General features: G+C 36.9%; 3 protein-coding genes and 1 non-coding gene across 4 annotated transcripts in view; 2 read left to right on the top strand and 2 right to left on the bottom strand.

Moving 5' to 3' along the window:
* The first annotated feature begins 1,696 nt into the window (after positions 1 to 1,696).
* LOC134749220 (UDP-glucose 4-epimerase-like) lies at positions 1,697 to 15,360 on the top strand. Its single transcript, XM_063684106.1, has 8 exons — positions 1,697 to 1,850; positions 10,859 to 11,112; positions 11,774 to 11,887; positions 12,333 to 12,509; positions 13,331 to 13,511; positions 13,955 to 14,043; positions 14,555 to 14,747; positions 15,203 to 15,360. The coding sequence occupies exons 1-8, from the start codon at positions 1,730 to 1,732 to the stop codon at positions 15,292 to 15,294; spliced, it is 1,221 nt and encodes a 406-aa protein (XP_063540176.1). The 5' UTR covers positions 1,697 to 1,729; the 3' UTR covers positions 15,295 to 15,360.
* On the bottom strand, positions 10,463 to 10,534 carry Trnaa-cgc (transfer RNA alanine (anticodon CGC)). The gene has a single exon. It is a non-coding gene; the product is annotated as a tRNA-Ala (tRNA).
* A 477-nt stretch (positions 15,361 to 15,837) lies between the features above and the next one.
* LOC134749225 (N(6)-adenine-specific methyltransferase METTL4) lies at positions 15,838 to 18,790 on the bottom strand. Its single transcript, XM_063684112.1, has 6 exons — positions 18,482 to 18,790; positions 18,186 to 18,409; positions 17,985 to 18,113; positions 17,111 to 17,285; positions 16,266 to 16,428; positions 15,838 to 15,997 (listed from the first exon to the last, which is right to left on the bottom strand). Exons 1-6 carry the CDS (start codon positions 18,683 to 18,685, stop codon positions 15,858 to 15,860), a joined length of 1,035 nt encoding a protein of 344 aa, XP_063540182.1. The 5' UTR covers positions 18,686 to 18,790; the 3' UTR covers positions 15,838 to 15,857.
* Positions 18,791 to 22,902: 4,112 nt separating this feature from the next.
* Positions 22,903 to 23,724, top strand: part of LOC134749341 (protein disabled) — a 32,890-nt gene continuing 32,068 nt past the window's right edge. Inside the window, exons 1-2 of the mRNA XM_063684260.1 lie at positions 22,903 to 23,322; positions 23,519 to 23,615. Of these exons, the coding sequence (XP_063540330.1) occupies positions 23,576 to 23,615 (40 nt within the window). The 5' untranslated portion in view covers positions 22,903 to 23,322; positions 23,519 to 23,575. The remainder of the gene's footprint in view (positions 23,323 to 23,518; positions 23,616 to 23,724) is intronic.

The following is a 23,724-nucleotide window of genomic DNA, read 5'->3' as shown; positions in this document are numbered from 1 at the left end:
TTTCAAACTAAAGAAATCGTCATTGAAAGAATTAAAGACCACACATGAGAGAGAGAATACACATAAATGAATTACTTAAATACCAACTTACATCACATCGTTTCAAACATTTTGAACTAAAATATAATCATTACTTATCCTATAATAAGATAATCATTACTTATCTGTCATCAATTAGGTAGACATCTATCGTAATCAGAGACAGTATGGGTATCGAAAAATGTTTGGGTAAGGTCAGGTGGGGGTAAGAGAAACACCGGGAGAAGGGAAACACTTGTATGGAATCCTCATACTGTTTTTCTTACCCCACCTGACCGAACGGTTAGAACGGTGTCGTAACTGTCGTAAGTACCTAATACAATAATGCATTTACTTAGCATGTAATCTGATGAGGAATTGCCAGTTGTTTTGGTGGGAAATGATCCTTATTCTTTGCCCCTTAGATAGCTCACTTAGCTTAAAGGAAACATTCTAATATTTTTGAAAATTAAACAAAACTGCATTCAGTTTTTTTTTTGTTTAAAAATATTCTTGAATATTCGATTTTATGGATATTTTGTACGACAGACGAGGTCACGAGTGTAAGGCCTAATGTTTCTTGGAGAAATGTTATCATTAACTGTATCGAATAGTAGAATAAAATAGCGTTTTTTTTTTAGTCGGTTCGATTCCCAGGCGAAACAAGCGAATTTCAAAAAAATCTTTGAATGCAGTTTTGTTTCATTAAAAAATTTTAAGAATGTTTCCTTTGAGCAAAATAAGGCACTTTCCCTCCAGGGCCCATTCTTTCCTTCCTACGTAATTATCTGTCATACAAGTTCCTACAGGAAGTTACTTAATTCGCGTGTCATGAACTTATTTTTTGCAAATCGGTTCAACTGTCTAACCCCTCGCGAACTTCATTAATGTCGGGTCTGTTTTAAATCACGCATTAGGTCAAAGATTGCTGAGGTCCCAGCAGATAGTCGAAAGTGAAGATAGTCTGGCAGGCAAGGCCGTAACGGGATTGTGGCCCACACTAGCCCATCCGTCCAAGTTATGTGGTTACGGTATTTTGTTGCCAACTTATCTACGTTCGCTAGAGCTTTACTGCCTTGGAATATGGTGGGTTTTTGAGTGATGAGGAGATGAGTTAGAGTGGTGGGTTTGTAGCTTCAATGGCGGCGAGGTCACTGCCGGAGACTGGACCCGGCTGCTGTCACACCGAAGCGAATGCGAGCTTATGGTGGTTATGTGCTGGCTCGCATTTATTTATGAAGAAGAGTTCAAATTACGTGGAGGTTTTACTTTTGCCAAGGATTTACGTTATCACCTAGATAACAGAGTCATTACTAGCAGTAGTTTTATCACAAAATTGTTCTGGATCGGTGGCCTAGCTAACGAAAAAAAAAGTATCGGGACAGATACTACGAAAGGTCACGTGATTATTTCCATGCATTATTTAAGTATCGCTTGGCGTTTTCTCTCAACGAATGTTCATCTTGGCTAGGCCGTGGCAAGGCCCTAAGGTAAACAGTCGTACAGTCAGTTAGCAGAAGAAATGTAAACACATCAATATTGCAGTTTGCAGACTGGTAGTCTTTTCACAGAAAACCGAGTTTTACACCAGGATCTCTTACTCTACATCTACTTCTGAATGCATCCCCCTAGTGCCTTCATCAAAATTCGCATCACGTGTGACAGAGGACCAGGTTTGCAATGAGCAGTGACGTGTGCGCTGGCGCGTTAGATGCGCGTGCGCGTGCTGCCGGCGCGAACGCGTTCCATTTTTGAATATATTTACTTTTTAAAACCGTTTTTGTACCGTGCCAGTGCGTGCAGTGAAGAGTTGATGGGAATTAGGAATAGACGTAAGTACTTAAGTTTAGTGTTATTTTATGTGGCATGGTAAAGATTTTCGTGGAAATTTTCCTTAATTATTCTTGGAAAACTTTTAATGGCTGTCTTTTTTATACAAAATGGTAAAGATTTCCGTGGAAATTTTCCTTAATTTTATTATTCTTGGAAAACTTTTAATGGCTGTCTTTTTATACGAAGTCTAACTCGGACTACTAAAGGCTGTTGCAATATACTAATGACTATACTGGGTAGGTACTGATTTACTGAATAGTATTGACTGGATTAAAGTTACAGAAAGTCGTAAAATTATATACTACAGAAGCTATTCGATTTTAATTAATTGTTAATACTAGCTAAGTACCTATCTGAGATGGAACCATTTCCATGAATTTGCCTCATCTCCGGTTGCCATTCCGCATAACTAAATTACTAAAACCGGTCGTTTCTCCGTATACCTACTTATATGAATCATTCATTCATTAAGAGATCATCCTGTAAGCATCTGCTTTTAATATTATGGCGTCAGTCATTAGAATGAGATGAGAATGGGTGCAATTATTTTTTCCCCTCACTAGCTCGGAAAGCCGTATTTTATCCTTTAAAACAAGCGGGGAAAAACGCATTTTATCCACTAGTGGGGAAAGTAATTTTACCTTGGATGGAGCGTGTTTAAGTAGCTTTTGACAGATAACAAAACGTAAAATGCTCATAATAATGATTTGTTCGATATTAATTATCATTAAATAAATGGTTTGAGTATTTGATAAAAATTACCAAATTCAGCTTTATATACTTATTTTAAGTCATAAACCTTAAAATTCCATAAAAACCTTTGTTCTTTTATAATGATGTTGATCATAATTCTGAACGCACGAGTTGAGTCGATGCAATTTCAAAACGCATCATTGACATTTCATACGTCAGAAATGTCAACATTGTCAACAAAAATTTTACTTAAAAACTTCTTACGTAAAAGTACAGAATTTCCAGAGTTTTTTGTTATAATATCGTAAAAAAATGAGTGATTCCAGTTAATGAAGATGATCTAACGCCTGTGGATGTTGCACTTTCCTCGCTATAGTGAGGGGAAAAGTTTTGTGTTACACACGGGTGCAAATGTATTTTACTTCTCGTGTGTTAAAACACTCGCTACGCTCAGGATTCTATTTTAAAACCACTCGCTTTGCTCGTGGTTCAACTATAGAATCCTTTCGCTTGCTCGTGTTTCAATTCCACACTCGCGGGTAAAATACAACTTTGCACCCTTGTATAACAAATAACTATTTATGTAGAGTTGAAGTTTTTTCTCGGTAGGTATGACACTGTTATCCAAACAGAAATAACTGAATCGCGGCATCAGAAAAATATCGTAGATAATTTATACTTGTATTGTACATATAGGGTGCCTAAACCTAAACATCCTTATGTTAGATAAAATGTAAAGTACCTAAAGCTTTGTTTATACTGGAATTGAAATTATTCTTCGTTTAATCAGTTCGTTAAGTAGTTTATATTTCCGCATGCCAATTTAAAGTGCACTGATGTTATCAGTATCAAGATTTCCAATAAAATCTTTCTAATTTAATTAAATAATTATGTTATGATCGGAATCATTTAATTGATGATTCACATCAACACTTATAATAAGTTTGCTTGTAGGGTAATTTTATAACTATTTTTTAAATATATATGTCAACTAATGTCAAGTGAAATTGAAATTCGATCTGTGGTAAGTAGGTATTAGGTAACTTTATTCACAAAGTCAAACAACATAATCAATCTGAACACTAGTTTTGTAGTATTACAACATTGCTCACTTCATTCCTAATTACCGTGGTCATAATCATAACATTGCATCGAGGGTGAATGTGGGGTGAATGAACCAAGCCCCGACAGAAAAACGCAAAAAAATGCGCCGGCGTCCACGCGGTTGCAGTCTAATCAGTCTATGTCAACTTTCCAAACCTCGCATCTAGGTGTGACTTTGATTTGATAGTGTACTTTAGGCTTTTGAATTTAGAGTTGATTTTATGATAAAATAAGTAGTAAATAAGAGGCTGAGAAAAAAAATAGAGGATGTGCGGGTATCGGTATAAGTATTATAATCACACTAATCACAGGAAGGTATAATCGATTAGTAATAAATATGAATAAATATGTGCAAATATTAAGTACCTATCAGCACGCCTTTCGTTCAAATCCGTAGGTACAGTCGAAGGCAAGAATATCGATCCAAACAAATGGTTCAAAAACATGTGAACACGACTTTATTGTCTAAGGTGTAAGAGCGTACAGATATTTTTGAAACTACAGCACTTTTTGCGTGATTGAGCAACGGACACCCAAGCATCAAGAGGTAGAACCAAAGGGCGCTGCCAGCTGATGGGCTAGAGGGTGGGGGGGGGGGGGGGGTAGTCACATGCCGATGGCCAAGAAGAGGGGGAGGGGCATACATTTAGTTTGAAAATTTGTTCTCTAGTGGGGGGGACCAAAGTCATGACTAACAGCACAAAACGTAGGATTGAGGTAAACGGAGAACACATTGCATATGTCCATGAATACCTTTATTTGGGCCAAATAGTCTCTTTCCAGGCGCGACAAGAAAAAGAGGTCGACAGACGGACCAAGAACGCCTGGAAGAGCTATTGGTCCATGAAACACCTCATGAAGGGAGACCTACCTCTATCACTCAAACGTAGGCTCATGGACATGTGCATACTTCCAGTCCTCACCTACGGTGCTCAGACTTGGTCTTTGACGGAAGCTCAGAAGTCCAAACTCGGGGTTTGTCAGAGAGGTATGGAGCGCAGCATATTAGGTGTGAAACTCGAGGATCGCATCCGGAACACCACGCTGCGCTCTAAAACCCAAATATTAGATGTAGCTTGGAAAGCGGACAAGTTAAAGTGGGACTGGGCTGGTCATGTCTGCCGCATGCCGAATGACATGTGGGCCAAAATAACCACAGAGTGGGTGCCCCATGAGTCAAACCGGGGATCCGGCAGACCTCGTCGGCGATGGCGGGATAACTTGGACTCCTTTTTGAGCGACTGGCCAGATGTAGCTCAAAACCGGGAGGAGTGGAAGAAGAGGGGGGAGGCCTTTGCCCAGCAGTGGTACACAATAGGCTCGTAATAAAGTGGGGGGGGGGGGGGGCGCTGCCCTTGGCGACGCCCATGGGTAGGACTAATTCGGTATACTTGCCTAAAGGCTAGAAAGGCCTGACAAAAAACTCAGGAAAAATGTAGATCTGTTTGACTTTGAGCACACAGGCAAAATGTTATCTTACCCAGTATCTTACCTACGTTATCTAAAGATAAGCGTCACCAAAATCACTAATATTAGCTGCCGTGATTTAAGCAAATACGATTATCTGATTATCTGTCTTGACGATAGCGTCACTTGGACGTAGCTACAGACTTGTGGGTATTATTGGTACTTACTTATAAGTTATGGTCCACAAGGCTATTAATTAATTAAAATATTTTTAAACATTAACAAAAATATTTAATAATAAACGTCAGTATTATAATAGTGATTTAAAGTTACTTGACTTTAAATAAGTATTTTACTTATATAACCCTACTTGGTTCGTATGAATTAGTGACATAATAAAAAAAAGCTATAACTCCCTAGGGACTGGAGTTAAAGCTTGTTTTTACAATCCCCATAACTCCCGCGGGAACAATATAGGCCTATGTCTTTTGGTACACCTGCATGATATAAGATCTTTTTTGAGCATGTGTGATAAAAAATAAATTTAAAATATTAGTAGAATCTTAGAACAAAGTTAACATTTTTCCAAGAACGACGTAGCGAGACTAGCGAGAGTTCAACATTTGCGAGTCACAACCACAAAGCGGGATAAATTATACCTAAACAATGGTTTGCTAAATTGTGCAAACTACGTTTAGCAAGACGTTAATAATCAGCAAGCGCAAGGGTACAAAGTAAATGTTTGTTGGTAGCTCTGACATTTCAAAATAAAACTTCAGATTGTTATGACCGCGTCTGTTGGTCAAACTCGATTTCCAGCGGCTTATTTATAAAAATACTTTCATCGATCGGACTTACAGTTTTATATCTGAATATTAAAAAAGGAGCTCCTAAAATTTCCGAAATCCACCGATTCCTCATTATATAAGCAGTTCAAAATTAGAGCTTAAAATAAAGGAAATTTGTTGATAAATAATCTTGACAAAAATTGTCGTAAAACATAATATAATTATGAGATTATGGATACCAAAATTCTTGCTTTTTTATTAAGGATTGAATGCAGTTTTGGATAATTTAAAAGTTTGAAGGATGGTGCTAAATGCTGCTTCCAAGCAGCACAAAATATACCTACTCAACTGCATTGCTTGTCCGTCACTTAGCAGGATTATTTATAATAACTTGTATATATCCAGTATCCACTTAGCTTAGGGCGATAGCTTCTGGTTATGGCGATGCTGGCAGTAGGCTCCTAAAATAGAACAAAGTGCCAGGGCAACATCCTTTCTGTTAGGTACTTTATAGCCTCACTGAACCATTAAAAAATATAGGTGCATAATACGGGATGTTTTTCACAACTCTTAGCCAATTTTTGCGGCGTAATTTAAATTGTATGTCATACTGAGCAACTTTTAATGGGTCCAATCCCGAAATATCGAAATAGTTTTTCTCAGATGATATATTTTCCAAAATTGCGAAATTTGCAAAGGAGTAAAGTTTTTCGACATTTCTACATTTTAGTATGAGGACCAGAATCATCCAAGCCTAAAATGGAAACTTTTAGGATAGGCAAATTTATTTTTTCCTTTATTTCTTATAGACCGCGAGCCAGGCGCAAATTTTGTCAGTCATCGCCTCCCGGGCGAAAACTCGTATAGCGGTTAACGGCTATGTATGATGAACCCTCGTGAACGTCAGCTGCCGCTCCGTTGATGGGTTGAGGAATGGCAGCCACCGAAACGCGTAACACGGTCTTTCCACCGCGATACAACCGGCTGACGATTTGTTTTATTAACAATAGCATCTAAACTATCATCTGACAAAGTATCGAACGGGAGGCGATGACGCCGATGACTGAAAATAATTTTCTTTTTTATATGTTCAAGTGACCAGCTGTCGGTGATTTTGTTTATTCACAATAGCATCTAAAATATCATCTGACAAATTATCAAGCGGGAGGCGATGACTAAACTTTTTTTATAGACTTTATTTGCTGCCATTCCTCAACCCACCAACGGAGCGGCAGCTGACGTTCACGAGGGTTCATCATACATAGCCGTTAACCACTAACACTATAAGAGTTTTCGCCCGGGAGGCGATTGGTCGTTCCCGGCCCGCGGTCTATTACGTTTTTGTTTTTCAAATTGCCAAGGCCAAGAACTATCGATTTACCTCGTACCAGGAAAATGTGATGTTTTTATCAGCCCAAATTAATCTTATCACCGATTAATTGCTCTTAAGTAGTAAATCATGTTTAGCGATCGTGTCTTCTTTGCTTGCTGATAGAACGTGACTGCCACATGGTCACTTCCGTGGGTTTAATGGGATATTGTATGCAACAGGCTGGCCAAAATTAAATGTAAACGAAAAGCAATTAGACGTAGACATAATAGGCTCAAGTCAGTCTGTTGTGTGTCTTCTACAAACTACAATAGGTATCCAACTTGTCTAATTATTATTACTTCAATTATTCTCTGCCGATCAGTAATGAGGTTATAAAAAAACGCATCAACACCCATATATCAAATGTCCAATTGTGCCGATTCTCATGGATTGGTTGGATTATTAACCGAGAAAACCTGCCAGAATGATGATGGAATGCATAGATATTGAAAATTAATGGATAATTGTGGTGCCTTTCATTAAGTTTTTCGACAAAGCAGCCTTTTCTTTCGGGTTTCTGTAGGTTTACCTACAGCTCATAAATACCTACTGTTTTTTCTCTAAAGAAATAAAATTCTTACTTGAAGCGCTGCATGGTGGCCTAGTGGTAAGAGCGTGCGACTTTCAATCCGGAGGTCGCGGGTTCAAACCGCGGCTCGTACCAATGAGTGTTTCGGAACTTTTATGTACGCAATATCATTTGATATTTACCAGTCGCTTTTCGGTGAAGGCAAATATCGTGAGAAAACCGGAGTAATCCTAACAAGGCCTAGTTCCCCCTCTCACAGTGATGCGTGTAGAACAATGTAATTGGACAAAACCCCCATTGAATATCGCAAAAAAATATTACAAGTAATAGCTAATACCTAATACCTATACATTAAGATTACCCTCCACTCCTTCAATATTGAGTGATAAGGGTAAGTACTTAAGACAATGTGCAATTTTTTGTGCAATTATTCGCTTCATTACTCTTGGCGGTATTAGGTATTTTTTAGTGTGTTCCTATAGTAAGTGTGAGGTGTTGTAAACTTAAACGTATGTAGTATATTTAACAGTTATTTTTACAAAGATTATTGCTGTTTTATATGTATTAAAAGTGCAATGTACTGTACTTGGAGATACGCATTTTTTTTACCCCTAACCGAAACTTTATCGGGTTGAAATTAATTGAACGCCACAGAATGCCACAGATATATTTACACATATCCTTCCTATATCTATCTAGTTTTATATAAAAGTGAAATTCCTTCCCGGTTTTCATTGTATAAACTTTTTATTGTGATGTGGAAATTCCAGTATAGAGAATGATTATCTGCAATACATGGCTGGCACAGTATCTAAAAGAAACCAAGTATGACAATAGTACATTTCGATGCTAGTGCGTAAAGTATGTCATTACTTCACGAGTACCGAGATATCTTGCCACGAGCCGTAGGCGAGTGGCAAGACTCGGGACGAGTGAAGAATGACATATCCGCACGTGTATCGAACGACGTTTTTTAATACAGTTGCAAAAAAATAAGAAAAGGAACAAGTAAGGAATGGAATTCGAAACTTTTATATTATTAATTCTGTGACACTGACATCATTGAAATTGACATTATGAAGAGGTGTTTTTCTAGCTTTTATTCGGCTAAAATAGATTTTGTTATTATAATTGAACCCACTTCAATGAAAGTTTTTTTTTCAAATGCATGTTCTATAAGACAGAAACAATTGTAAATATTAAAACATTGTACTATTATTACCTAAATATCGTTATTTACGATTATTTGTGTATCGTATATTTATAAAAACAATATCGAATCTTGCCTTTGGAAACTTAAAACATTCTTGCAGTAAGAAAATACGCCTCTTCTTTGACAGGCGTTCCGTTCCATTCAGACAACTTATTAAGAACGGTTTATTTTCAACATTAAAAAATAAACGTGTTATAATACTTATAATGATGAAGAGGTAAGTATTAAAATATGAAATATGCATATTTTTCGTATTCTTACATTAGCAGTAGGTTTTTACGTTGATTACGACGTTTAAAGGAAACTAATATTAACACTCAGCAATAAGTAGTCATGAATTGGAACAAGTAAAAATTTAAAAAAATTGGAAAAGTAAAAAGCACTAGTTCGCGAAAACCAACTTTCCGCACGCTAAACAGCCACGAAAAGTAGCACTTTTTGAGCAACTGTATTAAAAAATTGGCTAAATGTGACCTAAGTGGAATATCTGAAAGCTGATTTGTAGATATCAAGAAAAAAATCAGTGATAATTTACATAAAATTCGTAAGAGATGGAAAAGCCTCCACAGGAAGCGAATAGATTTAAAAAAATCGGCCAAGAGCATGTCGGGCCATGCTCAGTGTAGGTAGTTAATTTTTGCAAAAACTCAAAAATGATTTAACCGATCATGTTCGCTATAGTTTTTTTTTTAAAGTATTCACTAAGCTTTACTTGCACAATTTATTACATATTTTTTGGACCCGTGGTTCAAAAGTAATGTGGGCACACACACACACGCACACACGCACACACACACACACACACAGGGCCGGGCCCTGTTGGCAAAACAAATATGTTGACCTAATGCGGGCCTTATGGCATGTTTTGAAAATCTCACGCACCCCGAATGTAGGTCCTATCAACGAATAAAAACGCGTCTTTACATACACTTATCCGCAGGATAGTAATTCTAAATGCATATGGATAATGGATATTACAAAACCAATCATAAATATATTCGGCATCATCAGTAGTCCGCACTCCGAAATGCTACTTGTCTCATAAAGTTAAGAAAGATGCCAATAAAGATGGTGTTTAGTGGTGTCCATGATTTAGCCGTCAACTTTCTATTTACACCCGCGGCCGTTGAACGCTTGGCATCACACTGCAGAAACGGGCACGACACTGATTAAGCGAAAACTAATATCGTGCATAAAACAAACACCTACATCACGCAATGTCTCCATTACTTGAGAAAAGTACATTAATGACGATTATCACCAGAACAAAACGCCGATCGCTGCGGCCTGCGGCCGAATCGTTCAGTATAGGCAGATAGGTATCTATTTGTCTTGTGGTTACGGTACTACTCGTTGTTATACCGTTAATAAGCAGCCGAATGTGAACAGAAAACACAAATATTATACAAATACCGACGTATATATTACAAATTAAGAATAGTGAATTTATAAATTGTATATACAGATGTCAATCACAATGAAAAAAACAACGATGATCACAACTCTGGCCAACGTGGGACTCGAACCCACATCCTTGGATTGCGGGTCCAATGCGTTACCAATTCCGCCAGCTGACCATCCGTCAATCAACGTAAATTTAGTCATTGCAACTTATAGATTGTAATAATGTGGTACGTTCCACAATAAAAAAGGAAAAATATATTAACATTTAAACAGTGAATTTCTTAGAATTGGCACTTATTCGCTATACAATTTATTTCCCTTAGAAACACACTAGATTATTTCCATGCCAGTGCAGACACTGTATTAAAATGTACCCACGACTTTCTGCTTATGGATATTAAAACACCACCAACACCATTAACCATGTTATTGTGTGTCTCTATGGTTGTTTGTATCTAATCTGAGATCATCAAATCAACAGCAATCATAATTTCCAGAGCAACAAGGCACAATGCCACGCTTCAAGACTATACTCGTGACCGGCGGGGCGGGCTACATAGGCAGCCATTGCGTGGTAGACTTAGTCCAGGCTGGACACGAAGTTGTGGCTATAGACAACTTCGCCAACGCAGTGGGAGATGATGACGGGTCACCAGCGCTGAGGAGGGTGGAAGAGATCACAGGGAAGAAGGTCACGTTTTACAAAGCTGATCTATTGGATAAGTCGCAGATCAGCGACATTTTTGACAAGGTAAGTCTCTTGTTTAATCGAGTCCACATAACCACAGGCACATAGACAGCCATTGCGTGGTAGACTCAGTCCAGGCTGGACACGTATTTGTGGCTATAAACAACTTCGCCAACGTAGTGGGATATGATGACGGGTCACCAGCGCTGAGGAGGGTGGAAGAGATCACAGAGGTCACGTTTCACAAAGCTAACGATAAGCCGCAGATCAGGGTCATTTTTGACGAGGTAATCTCTCACTAGTATGTACTAGTGAGAGATTACCTTGTCAAAAATGACCTTGTCAGTTCATCTGAACTAAGTAGAAAGTAGGGTACGTAGGTACTGTGCATAGTTCATTCACGAATATCGAATCTCTATCACTTCTGTATTCGTTTCCTCTTCGTGGCCTTTCAAAACCCGCGAAGTGCCTAAATAAGTTTTAGTCTAGCGTCTGTCGTCATTCTATTTAAATGTCTAATACCTAATGAACAAGCGGGTGCGAAACTACTACACTACTACTATATGGATCAAAATGATTCGAAATAAATAATTGAATTGAATTGAAACTAGGTTCTCTATAAGGCTCGTTCCTGATAAGGAATCGTCAGGTCACTGTCTTAATAAAATCTTTCTCACATATCAATCAGGTGCATGTCTGAATGTTTTTGTGTGTCATTTTCCAGCACCCAGTAGACTGCGTCATCCACTTTGCGGCGTTGAAAGCGGTCGGCGAATCTATGCAGCAGCCCCTTCTCTACTACCAGAATAACTTGCTTGGAATGCTCAACCTACTCGAGGTAAGAATTCTAAGTCTATAGGGGTTTACTATTTAAATAAGGGATTTTTCATCTGAAGCCAAATCTATCCATTCCGAAGGTCGAGCACTCTTTACCGAGAACATAATATCAATAAGAGCGATGTACATAATCAAACCATGAGTAAATTAACAGGTCTTTTATAACGAAAACTTACATTTCCTAAGGAAAAAAAATCCTGACAAGACATTAAGGATGACAATCCTACAAAATCCGGTAATTGTCTGATACTTAGAGAGTCAAGCAATAGACCAATAGATAAATAGAATAGAGTCCGCGCTATGTGGCCCGAAAAGTTTTACGTAAAGTACGGCCATATCACTATCAAGAGTGCCAAGTCGATGCAAACTTAGCTTGGTTCCTACCAAGTAGACTCCTGTCTACCGTATTTTACAAAAAGTACTTAACTATTCACACTATATTCTAGATAATGCGTTCACACAACTGCTTCCAAATGGTATTTTCATCATCGTGTACCGTGTACGGCGAGCCGAAACATCTGCCGATCACAGAAGACCATCCGACGGGGAGCATCACGAATGTCTACGGCAGGACTAAGTACTTCATTGAAGAAATGCTCAAGGATCTGAGCACAGCGGATAAGGTTGGTGTTACTAAGACATTTGTTATTACTGAAAAGTAGTAAAAATATAATAAAAAGAGACGACTATGTATCAGACAGTATAATTTGCGAGTCCTTAATTTTTAAACAAATAATGTCTTGTGATGTGAGCATATTTCGCTTTAACTTTTTTAACTAGTCAGGTTAATCAGGCCCACTCTGTATATATTTACCGTTTTAAATGCAACATCATGTTAAAATTTAAACTGTTTTGTGTCGTGCTAGTCGATCACGCTTGACCTTAATCCGATGACCACTTATATGTGAATTATTTTTGTGTGTTTAATTCTTAGAAAACAATGACGTCAAAATATGGGTGTCATAACGGTTGTAGCTAATAAGAGGTGTCGTTCGTGTGAATTTGATAAATAGAATGACATTGTTCATAATATCGCTAGAAATATACACTTCTAGTTTTGTTTAATGGTGACCTTAAACTTTAATTTGTGTTCTTATAATTACACACACATTATTATAATTTCGGGTCACATGAAATAAATAATTTATCACCTCTCTTTATATTTTTTTAATTTATTTTTCTTTATATGCGAAACAGATTTTGTTGCCTCATTTAACCGATAGATGTCCTTATATGAAAGCGATTTCTACATCGCGTAAGCTTCCCAAGAATGTCGATATTGTCAATTACCGATAAATGCCATCTGTAATTGTGATCCCACGCCACGGCACTAAGAAAGCAATTAGAAATAGCCTTATTGACGGCAGTTAATATTCAATAACTCATTTATCTACTTGTGAAACGAAATGTAGTTTGGTAATACAAAAATAAAATCATTTTTCAGAGATGGAACATAATATCACTACGCTACTTCAATCCCGTTGGCGCTCATCCCTCCGGCCTAATAGGCGAAGACCCGACGAAGGAGTTCACAAACCTGATGCCGTTCATGGCGCAAGTGGCTCTGGGCAAAAAGCCAGTTCTCACAGTCTTCGGAAACGATTATCAGACTCCTGATGGCACAGGTAAGGAATCATTTAAATGACGGGTAAATCCGAAAATCAACAATAATTCCATCATAGTAAAACTTTACTACGATTTAGGAATCAGCCTAATCTGAAGTAGGTACCACTCGGTATAGTCGGTATGACACGTATACACCTCACAAATTACAGACAAAGGAAGACTGAGATTTGTAAAGTACCTATTGCAAAATATTGTATAGGTAGGTACTTTAGCTATTAGTACTTTTTACGCGTCTCAATACCTATTCCGTTGTCAAAGTTGCAAACTTACCACTCTGACCACCGATCAACCGTTTTCTCCCGTAGCGAATAAACTGCTGTTACTTGTATTATATCCGGAAATCCCTTTTCAACTTCATTTATTAGGCGAAGACTACTGTTTTATTATAACTTACAATGTTTCAGAAAGCCTCAGATCTTAAAACTGTTACTCTGATTCCCAGGTGTGCGAGACTACATCCACGTTATGGATCTGGCCAGCGGACATGTTGCAGCTTTGAACCTGCTCAGCGAAAACCACGTTGGTCTTAAGGTACTTTTCTTGTCACTAAGTAATTCCTCAGCGAAAACCACGTTGGTCTTAAGGTACACAAGAGACTCGTAAATTACAAATTTTCATCTCAACAATAATCTCCAAATAAGCAAAAGACCCTTTGAATGGATAGGTATCATCATGTTTTAATGACAACTGGAAAACGTAACCTGATCATAGATTCTATGACCTGATGGAAGAAAGAAGGTAGGTAGGTACTTGAAAACTTTTGGAGGAGCATTCACAGTGTTGCAACAAGACAAAGAAAAAAAATCTTGCCGAATATTCGGCACTTTTACCGAATAATTCGACCGAATACAAATATTCGATAACTTGTCGAACATTCCGAATACCGAATAATTACCGAACATTCGGTTCATCTCTAGATTAGATTAAATAAACATTAATTCAGTAGATAAGTGCCTACTGACGTAATGCCCTGCAATGCAGATTTTTTTTGTTGTAAAACAGGTGTAAACATAACTTTTTGAGCATTCGTTTTAATTTTCAGGTCTATAACCTTGGCACAGGCCGAGGCGTGTCCGTTAAAGAGTTAGTAGAAGTGTTCGAGAAGGTGACCAATACAAAGATTCCTCTAAAGTACGAGGCGAGGAGGCTGGGAGATATCACAGCTATGTGGGCGGACGCGACGCTCGCCAAAAACGAGCTCAACTGGGTCACCAAGCACACCATCGAGGAGATGTGTAAGTAGCTAAGAATGTTCTAGATAACCAACATGATCGTGAAGTAAGAGAGACATCACCGCCATATGGATATAAAGCACATATTGATTGCCGAGCAAGCGAAAGATTCCAAAATTGAACCACGAGCGTAGCAAGCGAGTAATGTGTTTAACACGTGTGAAAGCATTCATTTCTGCCTCGAACTACTTATTTGCGTTGCGCCTCACTCTACTCCGTTCGAGAGCCAAAATATCTCGTCAGACATGGGTGCCTCTCATCCCGCGGCTAACCATCTACTACCCATTTCCACAAACGTCCGAAAAGATGGATTTTTATTTCTATTCCTTTCTATTTCTATGTCGATCGAGAAAAAGTGGACCTTTCTAAACATAATATTGCAGACATTTTTCAGGTACATAGGATGCGAATGCAGATGCTGGTACACAAATTGTTAATTTAAAAATATATTATTGCAGGCACTGATTTCTGGCGATGGCAGACGATGAATCCGGATGGCTACCCCAAAAAAAACGTTAAGACCAGTGTCATTGTCAACGGAAAGAGTTAGTTCACTTGGACACTACACTATGACTTATGTTACGCGTACTTATTATTAATAAACTAGTATATTTAACGTCTCTGGCTACTTTTTCTTAACCTTATCTTTTTACAAAAAAAAACCTATTTGGCGATGGCGCCGAAGTTTATTCCAATTTACTTAACCCTTTGAACGGCATCGCCGACAGTGCGCGGCGCGTTATCGTCATGTTCGGACGAATGCACAACGAATGGCGGTCAACAGGTTAATATTGAAAAATAAGAGATAATCTATTAATATTTTGATGTACAGTCGCCATCAGATTTATCGAAGCGGCCGAGGCGCTCACAAATATCTGAACACGCCTCTATTGTCAAGGGGTTAGAGTGCGTGTTCAAATGTTTTTGAGCACCTTGGGCGCTCCGATATATCTGATGGCGACTAAACCTATACCTGCCAGCTCTGGGTCCAAAGCGGCGCACGGCTGCGATACGTAGATATTTAGACCTAATTACTGCTGACGATGCAACCTGGACCAACGCTGAGACATTGAGACGAAAGTAAAACAAAATGTTACCTTTCACTTTTATTCATCAACAAACTTTTTCATACAGTGATATATGCTGCCATTTGAGCGGCTCGAAGCCAACGCTGGTCGTGTTTGGTAGGAGGTACCTCGCGAATAGTTCCAGTGTTTGAGGTGTGCTGGTTTTCACGTAAGGCGATAGAAGTTCTGAAATTAAATTGAACTTTAGTGCCTTGAGATAAGGTTTATTTTTGGCCTTGGCCTGGAACAAAGTCAGTCAAATCACTCTCCTAAAATTTAATTGAAATTCCAAGTAAGGAAACAACAACAACACTTTATTTTCATACAATTCTCTCCGGTAAGCCGAAAGTGTCCCAGTCGGTTTAGCTAAGTTAGCTTAGCAGGTGGCCAGTACAGGACACAAAAAAAGTTGTATTCTAAAGAAGCCAAAATCAAAATATCAAGTTCGATTTACCTAATAATGGAGGTTTGTGCGAATGCAAAGCGCTCGGAACGCTGACGATTAACTGGTCCTCTGGCACCTTCACATCCCCAACTTTCCCCAATATGATTCTCTCGTAAGGTTGCTTCTTGCATCCAGTGCTGAAGTCGCATAGGGGCTCCATATCTGTTGTGACCTAAGGAAGATTTAAAAAAATGTGTTCATTGTGAAAAGAAAGTAAGAACACTAAAAACTAAGAATTTCTTAAATTAACCTGCCATTTAATATCTATCGCACGTGCGTAATTATATTGCTGTCTCGCCCATGATGCCGGTGATCAATGCCACTATGCCCAATACTACAATGAAAGCTTAATGTAAATTTGCATTTATCCTCCTAAGGCCCAGCCATACAAATGAAAAATCCAAAATTTGCCACTGAAATTTAAACCTATAGAGTAGGAAATAGAGTTGATTTTGCGTTGTTGGAAAATTTTACGAAACAAAGCAAAACCACACATTAATAAATAGTTGCAAAACCGACTTCCAATTGAATATGATTTAAATTTCATCGAACTGAAGAAGTACTTAGATATTTATTCTCATAATATTATGAAATTACATTATAAATTATGCTAGACTGATCTACATGAATTTATATTATGATCGTCATTGACTAGGTATTTACATAACATTATTTAATAAACGTACGACGTACGTACGTGGTTATACGTTCTACCTTGGGCCTTAGGAGGTTAAGGTATGTATATTAAAGTACAATGCCCTTTTACCCTCTCAAAAACTAGATGGCCCTTACACTGAAGTTAAAAAGCACTACCCTACATTTCATCAAAATATTTTTAATACATATTTACTTACCTTCAACCAGTACCAAGTAGTCAAGTAGTCCACACCCCATTGAGGAAATATCAGCTCTTTGACAGCAGCAATATTGCTCGGTGCATTTGTGCACCATATGGCAACAAGGCAGTTTGGAGATAGCACGTTTCTCACAGGTATGGAGGCAATGTCTTCATTGTACATCATGGAGTAACTGGAAATGGGAGCAGCAGATTAATTTTCAAAATTAGGTACTTATTAAAATATTGTCTTCGTTTACTGCGATAGTTGTTCATGAAATAAAACTATGAAACGGGATTATATCACGTATATTGAATTTATACTACATCCATCTTAATTTATATCAAATTCAATATACAATATACGCAATTTGAAATCAGTTTGCATAGTTTTATTTCATAAGTATAAGAAGTTGTTTTGTTGCATGTTGTAATATTTTAATTAAGAAATATGCCTTCTTTGAAATATGTTGTTAATTTCAGTATGACACTATTAAACTTAAAATGTAAAATTGACTTCAAAAAATATCAAAGGAGTCACTTTAAAGTTAGTAAAGAGGGGTTTCCAATACTAAAAATGATTACTGTATGACTTTAGATGACATCAGTCTTACATACAAATAAATTTTCAATGGTGTTTATTATTTGTTTATGTGTTTAACCACTTGAGTGGTAGCATAGCAAAAGACATGAGGGCCTGCAACGTTTCAGTAGACGACACATCCGATAAGCGAAGTGGAGAGAAAGGACAAGAAAAGCAGACCCCACAATCAGATGGGAATAATTATGCTAAGGAGAGAGAGTGGTAGGTTATAGGTTGATTAACGAAATAATTTGAAAAAAAGAAAATTATAAATTTAAGTATGTTGTCTAAATTAATAAGAACAACAAACCTGAGCTTCTCATTAGCATGCTTCAGCCTCCTTATGTATTTGTTCCACCAGGGAGGATCTGCTACCACTATGTCATATTTACTGCCATTTAGTTTCTCACATTGCTCCTTTACACATCCACAATAAAATCTGCAAATAAAACTATAGTTACAAATGTTGTAGATATTTTACATTTTGCACTCAAATTTTTTAAATATTTACCTACAATTAGAAGGAATAAGGAATTGGTTATCCTTTACTGTACATAAAATTGCGGAATCAGAATTATTTCCACCATTTATGCCTCTATGTTCAAACACAGTCGCCTCAAATAGCTTTTGAGCTCGATCCCGCACTTCACTTGAAGTGCTTTTTACTCGATTTTGCTTCAGTTTTGCTGGTAACATACTTAAAAATTGTTCATACATATATTTTACTCTTGAACACTGAAAACACATAAGAATGATGTGAAAATTGTATGAATCCTTTAATTAAACATGATTTTTTAAAGTACGTACTTCTTCATTTAACTCTTGATTTTGTAGTTTTCTCTTTTTATTAGGTACTTCTTTAAGTTCTTTGTCAACGATTATACTAAACAAGCACAGGTTAATTTTGTAAGCATTACTTTCATCAGTGGAAGAAACATTGCTATAAATCTTATTAATGTATTTACTGTGATCTATTAATATATTACAGTTATTTTGGTATAGAACGCTCATTTTTTTACGAGTGCTTTAAGCACTTTCGTAATAGTCGAAAATCAAATAATTGAATCCGTATTTAATTTTATACAATACTGTTAATACTGCTCGCTGGCCCGCTTTAAGAAATTGGAATTGGACAAACAAATCATTCAAGTCAACAATCAAATGTCAACATAAGATCTTAGATACTGCCAGTGTCAAATTCGTAACACAGAGAATATGACTATATCAGCGATATAAACTTTGTCTTAAACAGCTTGATAAACTACTAGTGTTGTGCCATGTCAGTTAATATTATTATCGATGTTTGGTGTGATGGGTGTTTTTTCCCTTATTGATATAAATTCAATATTTATTTCTGTTTTTCCTTATTGTTTTTAGTACTTTTCTAATCTTGTTTTCACAATGTTACATACATCTATCATCAATCTATTTTCACTTTTCCTACCATTTTAGAAAGTACATGTATATTGTTTCATACTATTCTATGTGCCTTTACTTTCAAAACTTTGTTTACTATATACTGAATATAATAATAGTGTAGAATGCATTTTTATTTAAGGTGTGTTTTTTTTAGTTAATTTAAATGTAATGTTTTAAAGTAAAATGAGCTTAATGTGTATGTAAATTCCTTGTATGAAATCTAAATGTAATTATTTTCAGGTTACATATCTAAATTACTTATCTATTTTCCCCATCTTATAAATTACACTCTATCGTATGTCAACTCTTTATTCCATAATCCCTGTAAATGCTGCCTCCAGCCATGTCTCGTTCACCCGCTCCACACTTTTTCAGCCGTTTTCTTTTCCAATCTCTTCTCCCTCGGTCAATATGTCGCCCCAGTTCCCCGTTTTATTTTACGTGTCAGCGTAACTGATTTATATATTCATGCCAAATTTTAGCTCTGTAGCACTAACGATCAGCATAGCCTCGGACGGACAGACGGATAGACAGACAGACATAGATAGAGAGGTGAAATTTGGCACGAATATAATTATAACTCCAGTTACACTGACAAAGTCGTAAAATAAAACCAAGTAAAAAAAACTTTACCTAGGGTGCCGCCTGCAGCGGGGCAGGGCCCAAGCTGCCAGTGGTTAGGGCGGCAGAGAGAGGAACCGCCGGGCAATCCGCGCTGTGTCCAAGCCAAGACCACCGCTTATTAATATTATTTCCCGTACACGGATCAATGGTATTCCAAACATTTGGAAGGCGTGCGCGGAGCCCAAGTCAACACGTAGATGTCATTTCGAAGTTTCGACATTCAAAGAAATCCATATTTACTAATATTAGATAAATAGCAAAAAATGAAACTTGTAACATTGGTACAAGAATATTAGAATATTTTAAACTGGGTCACTCACGTTGACAATGTTGTCGATATTAGATAATATTGATTGGAGTTGACATCACTATGCATGTCATTTAAATTTTTCGGCCGTCATGACGTATCTTCGTCTACGGTCTAAGTTTATATTAAATTTAAATTAAATTTTATACTTTTCATAATGGAAACAGTGTTTACTTATAGAATAAAATATTAATGAACAATTATTCCCCTGCATGTCCTCATCTCACCAAAACAATTTGTGATAAATAATAAGAAATCATACGACGTTAATTTTGCGAAGTGTACAAGTACATTAAACAACCGGTTATAAGCTTGAAACGTTTTTTTTTGGCTAAATACAATAAATAAAACTACACTCGAGTTTTAATTCGTTAAGAAAATTGGAATGACGACACCTAAAGGTAAGTACTCATTGAGTATTTTGGTATACACAATAAAATAAATATATTGTAATAAGTCTGTCTATATAGCAATTTTTCTTATTAACGATTTGTAGTCATAATATTTTGATATTTAGAATCAAAACAACTCATATTTTTGGCATACATACACACTAACACACTATTATAAAACCACAGTTAAATACTTTTTCAAATATTCATTATTTGAGTTTAGATGGCATATCATTTTTCAAGAAAATAACATACCATCCTTTCTAAAAACTAAAGTTTGTAACTAAATGTACAGCAACCACCAAATATTAAATTTTTCACTCGCCCCTTGGCTTGAACCATGCTTATATAAAATTTATAAAATGGCATACTTACATAAAGTTAAACATAATTGATCAATTCATATATTAATGAATATAATAACTATAACAAATTGTACAACATTAAAAAAACTATTTGTTATTTTTTATAAACAATTGTTGATTGTAAAGTCAGGTTCCCTTTCATACCCCGGCCACACACTCGTAGTATGGGCAGCAACTCAGGGCGCCAAAATATTGGTTCTGTGCCGTTTCTATATGTTAGTAATAATAGTTCAATGGTTCTATGTCAATATTACAAGGTGAGCCATTTATAAAAGTTCAGAGGCTACTTGCAGCTTAAATATCAGCTATATTTACTGGTAGTCTTATAAGATGATTTATAAAACCTTTACAAATTATTATAACCTTCCTCTTAAATCACTATCATTAAATAATTTTTAAGAAAAAAAAACAGACTTCAATGGGGGATGCCGCTGAAAGTTTACTTATTGTTGATGGTGCACTCTTAGATTCCAGACAATGAAATGAAAAAGACAGCATCTATTGCCTAATTATGTAGAAAAGGAGGTAAAACCACCCGCTTTTCTAGTAGCATTTCGTTTTTGTAAGGGTCGCAGTTCTAACCTAACCTACTTTTCTGATAGCATTTCGTTTCTGTAAGGTTTACAGCTCTGACCTAACCTAACCTACTTTTCTGAACCCACCCACCACGGTTCAAAACCACCCACCTAACCCACTTTTCTAGTAGCATTTCCGGGTCCGGGTCATCAAATGTCACTTTTTTAAATGTAATTGCTTGATTTGTTGATGAAAATACTAAAATCACTATATGTATGCCTTTAACATTTGAGGAGTTCCCTCGATTCCTCATGGATCCCATCATCAGAACTGCTTTTTGACAAAAACGGGACCAATCTGTATGTATATACTTATAATCAAAAAAAGAATTTTTTCAAAATCGGTCCAGAAATGACGGAGTTATGGAGTAACAAACATAAAAAAAAACATACAACCGAATTGAGAACCTCCTCCTTTGAAATCTTTAAGTCGGTTAAAAAAACCGCATCAAAATCCGTTGCGTAGTTTTAAAGATCTAAGCATAGATAGGGACAGACATATACTATTTAGTGATTGCATTACATAAATACTGATAGATAACACCGCCTAAAACCATGGAAGGTAGAACATGATTTATGTAGTGCACTAAGAAAGGATCTTTGTAAATTCAACCCCCAAGGGGGTGAAAACAGAGTTGAAAGTTTTTATTGAATTCTATACAGACAAAGTCCCAGGCGGACTTAATAAGTTTGGGGAAGTAGTCTTATTAATTCAAATAAGGAAGTAATATAATATTGGAAAAAGTCCACTGCAAAGCCTACCGTCAGACTTTTCATCGACTTGTTTGCCGCCTCATATATCATAAAAAAAAGAAACATAGTCAACCTACATAAAAGCGAAGGGTTATCATGTTGCTTATGTTAACTGAGTGATTGAGGGATATCCTAAGATATGTGTAGTTTGCACTCAAGAGCAAGGAACATATGTCACTTTATACAAAACTTCCATACAACTGACTGGCCACTCTTGGGAGTACAAAATGGAGTGCTTAATTATTTTATGTTCTATAAAAAGGCATGTTATTTATATTCATAGTCATAACTGATGATTGATAGGGAAGGATATAATAATTATTTCCTGCATTGATATCACAGATAAAATATTCCATAAGAAGTAAGAACTAGGCGTATTGTTATTACTAGGCGAACATAGAAAGGAAAGTAATAATTTTATGACAATTCTGTTTATAAAATACATGGTCCCTACTAAAAATATTTATACTGTGATAGTCAGCTTATAGAAAATTATCGCCCACCCCTTGCATATAAACTTTTCTCACTCTACTTATATAAAAGTAATGTTTAGTTTATTGAATTTTACTGAACATTGAATAATAAGAATCATATTAGAATTGCAAACTTCCAATAGGAATTTATTTAGTTTAACAGCAACATTTTTCCTTTATATTTTCCATGTCTATTTTTCCTGTGGCAATTTTTTAAACGATTATTTATATAACTACAAAAATAATCCAGTAGGAATCCTTATTCAAAACGAAGTTGCTCACCAACATGTAACATCGCACGTCAAACGCGAAGGGAACCATAACAGTTGCATAGTAGGGTACGAATATTGATCAAGGGTTGCCTGTGTTAGTGCGCACCCCTCGCTGCGCGCTAGTGTGCGTGACCCTCGCCCGTGTGCCGGCCATCGCGCCCCGAGATATCTCACGAAATTTATAAACACTAAATATACGAATACTCCAACTAAAAGTAAAAACTCTCCCGAAAAAGGGATAATTCGTAATGGAAAGTAGAGACCGCGTCAATATCGTCGTAAAACGCGTTCGACTATAAAAATCAATAAATCACGTAGCGAATCCTCTAATAAAATATAACGTCCGCGTGGAGTGCATAACAGTGCTGCTTGCATTTCAGTGATCTAAAGAACTACCGATGTTTAATCACAAGCTACCGACTGACTTTCCAATGCAAACCCTTCGTAAGAAAACCAGCCCTTGCAAATGTGAGTGCACTGTGTTTATCTCGCTTCAGCTCTATCATTTTATTTAAACGGTGTTCTTAGATAGCGGCTAAATGTTAATTCGATCACATAAGCTTTCCTTATATTTTGCGATGTATGTTGTAAGCATGGAAGCTATTCACCCTAAGCGTTCCAAGTTATGCTCATGTCATAATTAGTGAATCCCTGATTTGGACAGAGAGTCTGAGGCGGCGAGCGGCGGCGGAGTAACTCTAGTACGTTTAGTAAGGGCAATATGCAGGTGTGTCATTTCCAGCATCTCTTGAGGCAGTTCGGTAAGTACTTGTGTCACTTTCGTGCTTCGTTGTGTGTTCGCATGGTGTTCTGTCCGACTGTCCGCCTCTTCGTCTAATGCTTGGTCGGGAACAGCTGGTCGATCAGCTG

The sequence above is a fragment of the Cydia strobilella genome, chromosome 18 (genome assembly GCF_947568885.1).
Source record: "Cydia strobilella chromosome 18, ilCydStro3.1, whole genome shotgun sequence".
In the NCBI taxonomy this organism is placed as follows: domain Eukaryota; kingdom Metazoa; phylum Arthropoda; class Insecta; order Lepidoptera; family Tortricidae; genus Cydia; species Cydia strobilella.
This window is presented reverse-complemented; position numbering and strand designations above follow the sequence as displayed.

What these genes read in the sequence shown, in the direction of transcription:
- LOC134749220 (XM_063684106.1), top strand. Translation starts at nt 1,730, where the DNA reads ATGCGCGTGCGCGTGCTGCCGGCGCGAACGCGTTCCATTTTTGAATAT. An exon ending in TCAGCGACATTTTTGACAAG is followed by an intron (nt 11,113 to 11,773) that starts GTAAGTCTCTTG and finishes GTCATTTTCCAG; the next exon opens with CACCCAGTAGACTGCGTCAT. An exon ending in GAATGCTCAACCTACTCGAG is followed by an intron (nt 11,888 to 12,332) that starts GTAAGAATTCTA and finishes ACTATATTCTAG; the next exon opens with ATAATGCGTTCACACAACTG.
- LOC134749225 (XM_063684112.1), bottom strand. Translation starts at nt 18,685, where the DNA reads ATGAGCGTTCTATACCAAAATAACTGTAATATATTAATAGATCACAGT. An exon ending in CATGCTAATGAGAAGCTCAG is followed by an intron (nt 17,286 to 17,984) that starts GTTTGTTGTTCT and finishes TCCCATTTCCAG; the next exon opens with TTACTCCATGATGTACAATG. An exon ending in GCACAAACCTCCATTATTAG is followed by an intron (nt 15,998 to 16,265) that starts GTAAATCGAACT and finishes ATTTAATTTCAG; the next exon opens with AACTTCTATCGCCTTACGTG.